Below are 7,560 nucleotides of genomic sequence, written 5' to 3'. Positions count from 1 at the left end.
GGATGTCCTGGCAGGGGCCGTAAATATTGAATGCGGGTCCCCCAGCTGATGCTGCTCCGAGGTGGTGGTGGTGGTGGTAGTGGTGGCGGGCCATGCAGGCGTGGTGGCTGTGGCGGTCCATACCGGGGTGGTCCTCCCGCTGGTGGTGGTGGTGGCGGCGCTACAGGCAGGGGTGGTGACGACGGGCCATCCAGTGGTGGTGGCGGCAGCAGTGGTGGGCCAGGCAGGAGCAGCGCTTGGCATGGTGTTGGCGGGTAAGTGTCCAGCTGCACTCGGACTTGTGGCGGTATATTGGTGTCCGGCGAGGCTTGGAAGTGTGGTGGCTGTGCAGTGATATGCAGCAGAAGTAGGTAATGCTGTAAAACGAGTCAGTGGTGGCACCGGTGGAAATGCCACCACTGACTGCTGCATAATCCTACTCTGCTGCATAGCCTGCATAAAAGCATTGTTGCAGGCCTGCATGACAGTCAACTGGAGGTCAGGGGTAAGGTGTTCCGCCGTGTCCCGAGCTATTTGGGTATAAAAATGATGCGCTGGTCTGGCGAGGTTGACTTCCAGGCGCTCAAGGCGACCCTCGATAGACTTGTAGCGTTGGTCCAAAAGGAGGAAACCACTCTCAAGTCTATCGGAGAGTGCCTTGAGGCTACTCTGAAAGACCGAGCTCAATTCAACGAACTCGGGCATGAGAGGCCTGTCCAAGGTCCTCTGCCGCTGCTGGCGGGAAGTGCCCGCAAAACCAGTGGCAGAGACCTGGGACAGGGGAACACCTGAGCGACCAGCTTCCTGGTCTCCAGATGACTGTGGTGCAGACCTGCAAGGTGCTTCCTCGCTGATGGATGGCTGGGAGGGGTCCGGGGCAGCTTGATGAAGGACCGCTTCGGGACCAGGTTGCAGGGTGCTGCTCCAGGTGCTGTGAAAAGAAAAGAAAGAAATTACTACCATAAATTAACAATCGCCAACTCCTGTGGAATAGAAAAGCACAGAATAAAACACAATACAACTAGAAAATACTTACGTTCGGGAGGCAAGGACCGGTCTTAAAAATGCCAAGGCACGATGGTATCGGTACTTCGTGCCGGTCCTTGCCGCAGCACCACTGCGAACCTTATTCTCCTGACGGATATCCCTGTTGAAGCGGTCCTTCATCGAGCGCCAACGGGTTCTGACTTTGTTCACTGTGATGGAAAAAAAAAAAAGAAAAAAAGTAAGACTATGCACTGGAGGCTGTGATCATCCAACTGTGTGTGATGATAGAAACTCCATGGAGTTAATAGCATCACACACAGTTGGGTGATCCCGGCCAAGATCACTGCTGCATCACACTGCATTTAAATACTTACGAAAATCCTTGCGGACCCGGGGAGAGGCGTTGTCCCAGCCATCCATCAGCGATGCGGCCACCTCGTTCCAGAGCCGCCGGATCACCACGTTGTCCGAGTGCAGTTGGTGACGGGTGTCCCACAACGGGACTCGCTCCTGGACTAGACGGATGAGCTCGTCGTTGTCCAGGGCGAGGTCCTCCTCCCGCTGTGGAGCCTAGAAAAGAAAGACAAACATTAATCTTTGAAAGATTTTAAAATAAAAAATATCGAAAACTAGCTGAAGAGCCCGGCGCTGCCCGGGCATAGTAACTACTGTGGTTAGTTATAGAAATTTAAAATTATCCTCCATCCCATAGTCCCGTGCCCATATTCCATCATACATATCCTCCATCCCATAGTCCTGTGCCCATATACCCATCATACATATTCGCCATCCCATATGCCTGTGCCCATATAACCATCATACATATTCGCCATCCCATAGTCCCGTGCCCATATACCATCATACATATCCTCCATCCCATGCCCATATACCCATCATATATATCCTCCATCCCATAGTCCCGTGCCCATATTCCATCATACATATCCTCCATCCCATAGTCCTGTGCCCATATACCCATCATACATATTCGCCATCTCATATGCCTGTGCCCATATACACATCATACATATTCGCCATCCCATAGTCCCGTGCCCATATACCATAATACATATCCTCTATCCCATGCCCATATACCCATCATATATATCCTCCATCCCATAGTCCCGTGCCCATATACCCAAACAAACAAACATACACACACACACACACAAACACACACACACACATACACACTTTGAGCTTTAGATATTGATAAACAAGCCATGAAAAAATTATTTGTTTTAAATGAAAATAAATGCAAAAAAAGCAACAAACATCGAAAAAAACAACCATGAAAATTTAAAAAAAAAAAAAAAAAAATACCAAAAAAAAAAATAAATAAATAAACCAGACTAGAAAATAAGTAAAAAAAAAAAACAGTCCGTCTGTACTTACATCACGTCTACCCGCCCGCACTTGGCCTTGCTGCTCCTGCCGTTCCTCCGGTGGTGGTGGCGTGATGGAGGATGAGGTCTGAAAATTAAACAGAAAAAATTAATCACATGTGTTTATTTTTTCAAATCCATACGGAAGCATAGTACTCACTTCTTCTGCCTCTTGCCCTGTCCCGGGGACATATTCTTCACCAGATGAAGACATGCTGCAATAAAAAAAAAAAGAGACATAAGTACATAGAAATGTATTGAAATTTCAGCCAGACATTAGGTTTTTCATACTTACATTGGTGCAGCTTGTGCTGTGTGTCCACTAGTGAGCAATCCTTAAAGTATTGTGGAATCCCAGTGCCCACACCATTTTATCACCTTGGTTTTTTTTGTTTTTTTTTACTGTCTAGACCAAATTTCAGTCATGTTTATTTAAAAAACGCATGCGCATAAAAACGCAAGCGTGCGCAAGACCATGCGCAAGTATTGCGCTCCCATAGGCTCCAATGTGGTGTTTTTGCGCATTCCGTGCGCATTCCGTGCGCATGCGTTGTTTTAACGAGACAGGGCGGAACCAAAAATGCAACATGTTGCGTCTGACGCGCCTGGCGCGAAAGACAAAAAAACGCATGCGCACGAAAGCGCAAATATGCGCAAGACCATGCGCACATCATGTAAAATATAGGTGCGCAGTGCGCATGCGCACTGGTGCGCCCGATGCGCTGCGCACAAAAGCGCTAATGTGAAACCAGCCGTACTAGTTATAATCTTCTAAAGTCAAAAAAAAAAAGTCTATATAAAGGAGGTGCCTGCCAAAACTCTGCCACTACTACACTGACAGATTGGAGAGCAGACAGTCAACAAGGAACCCATCTTCGATCAGCGAAGAATGTGAGTATATTACATTATATGCCTGTCCTTTTAAATTATGTATGTACTAATGATTTTTGTTATTTTTACATGCAGTATGTCTTCAGTATCCGAGTATTCCCCATCGCGGCAGGAATTGGCGCAAGCAGACCGTGAGGTGATTATTTTCGTGCATCTGGTAAGTATATCTGCAGCTTCTCCAAATCTCTTACGTTTTTTTCAACTTTTTTAAGACATCGTCATCATCATCTTCTGCGGACGGGACTAGTGAGGGCGAAGAGCAGGAGCAGCGAAGCCAAGTCCCGGTGGTGATACGGAATGTATGTATCAAATGATTTGTAATGTTCTTTATTTTTTATCTTCTATTTTTACTCTTTTTTATGTTTATTTTTTTGTAACTTTTTATTCAATTTAAATTTGATTATTCTAATGAATGTGTTTTGTCTAGGTTCCACAACGGGATGAAGACGTCTACCTGGATAATGAGCAGCTCATCAGCCTGGTCCAGGAGCGTTCGCCGTTGTGGGACAGCCGTGACCGGCTGCACAAGGACATTGTGGTGACCCGGCGGCTATGGAATGAGGTGGCCGCAGCGTTGATGGATGGCTGGGACAGCGCCACAGCATCCTCCAAAAAGGCGTTTAGTGAGTATTTCCCTGCTCTGTATTGTGCCGCAGTGACTGTTGTCCTTGACGGCACTGTTGGGTTTCGTGCTAGGCATATTCTAGCAGGAAACCCAACAGTGTCATCGGGGTCTACAGTGACTGCTTTGAGTATTGTATTGCTACATTGTGCCGCAGTGACTGTTGTCCTTGACGGCACTGTTGGGTTTCGTGCTAGGCATATTCTAGCAGGAAACCCAACAGTGTCATCGGGGTCTACAGTGACTGCTTTGAGTATTGTATTGCTACATTGTGCCGCAGTGACTGTTGTCCTTGACGGCACTGTTGGGTTTCGTGCTAGGTGTATTCTAGCAGGAAACCCAACAGTGTCATCGTGGTCTACAGTGACTGCTTTGAGTATTGTATTGCTACATTGTGCCGCAGTGACTGTTGTCCTTGACGGCACTGTTGGGTTTCGTGCTAGGTGTATTCTAGCAGGAAACCCAACAGTGTCATCGGGGTCTACAGTGACTGCTTTGAGTATTGTATTGCTACATTGTGCCGCAGTGACTGTTGTCCTTGACGGCATTGTTGGGTTTCGTGCTAGGTGTATTCTAGCAGGAAACCCAACAGTGTCATCGGGGTCTACAGTGACTGCTTTGAGTATTGTATTGCTACATTGTGCCGCAGTGACTGTTGTCCTTGACGGCACTGTTGGGTTTCGTGCTAGGTGTATTCTAGCAGGAAACCCAACAGTGTCATCGGGGTCTACAGTGACTGCTTTGAGTATTGTATTGCTATATTGTGCCGCATTGACTGTTGTCCTTGACGGCACTGTTTTTTTTTTAACAACAGTGGACAAAGTCCGAACACGTTGGCGTTCAATCAAGGACCGCTTCAACAGTGATGTTCGTGCTGAGGGCCAGGTTCGCAGTGGATCTGCGTCAAGGACCAGAACTAGATACCGTCACTATCACGCGTTGCAGTTCCTAAGACCGGTCCTTGCCACGAGATCGTAAGTATTATAAATTTTGGGTTTTTATTTTTATTAATCTGTGTTTTTCTAATCCACAGCTGATGCTTCTTGTAAAGGCATGGTAGTAATGATTTTCCTTTCTTCCACAGCACCTGGAGCAGCACCCTGCAACCTGGCCCTGGAGCGGTCCTTCCTCGGATGTCCTCTGACCCGTCCCAGCCATCCGACAGCCAGGAAGCACCTTGCAGGTCAACCACACACACAGCTGGTGACCAGGAAGCTGGGCCATCAGGTGTTCCCCTGTCCCAGGTCTCTGCCACTGGTTATGCGGGCACTACCCGCCAGCGGCAGAGGGCCTTGGACCGGAATGTCTTGCCCGAGTTTATGCATTTGAGCGAGGCCTTTAATTCCAGCCTCAAGTCACTGTCCGACAGAGTTGAAAGCGGTTTTGCACTCATGGAACGTGGTTTTAACCACTTTGAACACCACTTCAATTCTGTAGAACAGCGCCTTGACCGTCTGGAGGCCGACCTCAACAGACCAGCACACCATTTTTTTAGTAAGATTGAAAAGGGCATGGCGGAACACCTTAGTCCTGAGCAACAGCTGAATGTGCTGCAGGCCTGCAACAATGCTTTCTTGCAGGCTATGCAGCATAATCGGTACGGTAAGCAGTCAGTGGTGTCATTTCCACCTGTGCCACCATTGACTCGCTTCACCTCACTACCGACTTGTGCTGCATACCACTGCACGGACACCTCTATTCAAAGCCAGGACACCCACCGTTACACCACCACAAGTCTGAGTGCAGCTGGTCACTTCACCGACACCACCATGGCAAGCGCTGCTCCTGTCTGGAGCACCACCGCCACTCCCATGCATGCGTGGAGCTCAGCCACCACTAGGCAAACATGGAACAGCCCTGCCGCTACAACAACATGTAGTAGCCCTGCCTCCACCACTCTGCAAACCTGGACCATCACTGCCGCCACCAGTCCTCCTGCAAGGACGAGCACTGCCAACGAAGAGCAGCAGCAGCAGCCACCTCAGCAGCAGCAGCCACCTCAGCAGCAGCCACCTCAGCAGCAGCAGCAGCCACCTCAGCAGCAGCAGCCACCTCAGCAGCAGCAGCAACCACCTCAGCAGCAGCAGCCACCTCAGCAGCAGCAGCAGCCACCTCAGCAGCAGCCGCCACCTCAGCAGCAGCAGCAGCCACCTCAGCAGCAGCAGCAGCCACACCAGCAGACGGGGGACCTACATTCAATATTTGCCCCTAGTTCAAGGCGAAATCTATCAAGGCGGGCATTGGGCCAAAGTCGGTCCAGGCACACAAGCCTACGGCGACATGCCATTACAACTAATGTACCTGAACAGATTTCCTCTCCTCCAAGTGTTCCTAGTTTAATTCCATTAACTGGACTACCTTCCCCCACAAGTTTTGTTGCCCCTTCCCCTCAAACACCGTCTTCAACTGCAAGTGTTGCATATTCCCTGCACACCCCCAAATTGAAACCATCTGCCCCCAAACGCCGTAAAAAATAATTTTTTGGTTTATTTTTGTGATTAAAAATAAATTTACATTTGTGGTTCACCATTACAAAGTTTCATTAATGTTGTTTGCGCCGCTCACACACACTGATGGGTAAATACATGTTAAAAACCAACCCAAGGCCTAGTATAGTCATATGTGAAATAACACGGACTAGTATAGTCATACCAAGGCCTAGTGTAATAACTCGAGTTTTACCAACTTGGATCTGGTTTCATGAAAAACAAACTGTTGAAACTTGTCTTAAAAATAAGTTTCTTTCTAGTTTCACCAGTTTGTTTTTTGTGAAACAAGATGCTAGTTGTTAAAAATCGAGTTATTACAGTAGGCCTTGGTATGACTATACTAGGCCGTGGTATTTCACATATTACTATACTACTAGCCCCAAGGCCTACTATACTCATATTTGAAATACCACGGCCTAGTGTAGTCATTCCAAGGCCTAGTTTAATAACTCTAGTTTTACCAACTAGAATCTGGTTTCATGAAAAACAAACTGTTGAAACTTGTCTAAAAAATAAGTTTCTTTCTAGTTTCACCAGTTTGTTTTTTGTGAAACAAGATGCTAGTTGTTAAAAATCGAGTTATTACAGTAGGCCTTGGTATGACTATACTAGGCCGTGGTATTTCACATATTACTATACTACTAGCCCCAAGGCCTACTATACTCATATTTGAAATACCACGGCCTAGTGTAGTCATTACAAGGCCTAGTGTAATAACTCGAGTTTTACCAACTAGAATCTGGTTTCATGAAAAACAAACTGTTGAAACTTGTCTAAAAAATAAGTTTCTTTCTAGTTTCACCAGTTTGTTTTTTGTGAAACAAGATGCTAGTTGTTAAAAATCGAGTTATTACAGTAGGCCTTGGTATGACTATACTAGGCCGTGGTATTTCACATATTACTATACTACTAGCCCCAAGGCCTACTATACTCATATTTGAAATACCACCGCCTAGTGTAGTCATTACAAGGCCTAGTGTAATAACTCGAGTTTTACCAACTAGAATCTGGTTTCATGAAAAACAAACTGTTGAAACTTGTCTAAAAAATAAGTTTCTTTCTAGTTTCACCAGTTTGTTTTTTGTGAAACAAGATGCTAGTTGTTAAAAATCGAGTTATTACAGTAGGCCTTGGTATGACTATACTAGGCCGTGGTATTTCACATATTACTATACTGCTAGCCCCAAGGCCTACTATACTCATATTT

The 7,560-nt window shown here is 46.8% G+C and overlaps 2 protein-coding genes across 2 annotated transcripts in view; one reads left to right on the top strand and one right to left on the bottom strand.

Moving 5' to 3' along the window:
- Positions 1-2,146, bottom strand: part of LOC141059792 (uncharacterized) — a 20,127-nt gene extending 17,981 nt beyond the window's left edge. The window contains exons 1-2 of the mRNA XM_073555908.1: positions 1,016-2,146; positions 35-910 (exon numbers count right to left, since the gene is read on the bottom strand). Of these exons, the coding sequence (XP_073412009.1) occupies positions 35-910; positions 1,016-1,146 (1,007 nt within the window). The 5' untranslated portion in view covers positions 1,147-2,146. The remainder of the gene's footprint in view (positions 1-34; positions 911-1,015) is intronic.
- A 1,424-nt stretch (positions 2,147-3,570) lies between these two features.
- Positions 3,571-7,560, top strand: part of LOC141059791 (uncharacterized) — a 65,160-nt gene continuing 61,170 nt past the window's right edge. Inside the window, exons 1-2 of the mRNA XM_073555907.1 lie at positions 3,571-3,865; positions 4,679-6,007. Coding sequence (XP_073412008.1) covers positions 4,998-6,007 — 1,010 coding nt within the window. The 5' untranslated portion in view covers positions 3,571-3,865; positions 4,679-4,997. The remainder of the gene's footprint in view (positions 3,866-4,678; positions 6,008-7,560) is intronic.

Source organism: Dendrobates tinctorius, unplaced genomic scaffold, assembly GCF_039654945.1.
Source record: "Dendrobates tinctorius isolate UK_male_01 unplaced genomic scaffold, ASM3965494v1 ptg000231l, whole genome shotgun sequence".
NCBI lineage: Eukaryota > Metazoa > Chordata > Amphibia > Anura > Dendrobatidae > Dendrobates > Dendrobates tinctorius.
Note: the sequence above shows the minus strand (reverse complement) of the source record. Positions and strands in the feature narration are given on the sequence as shown.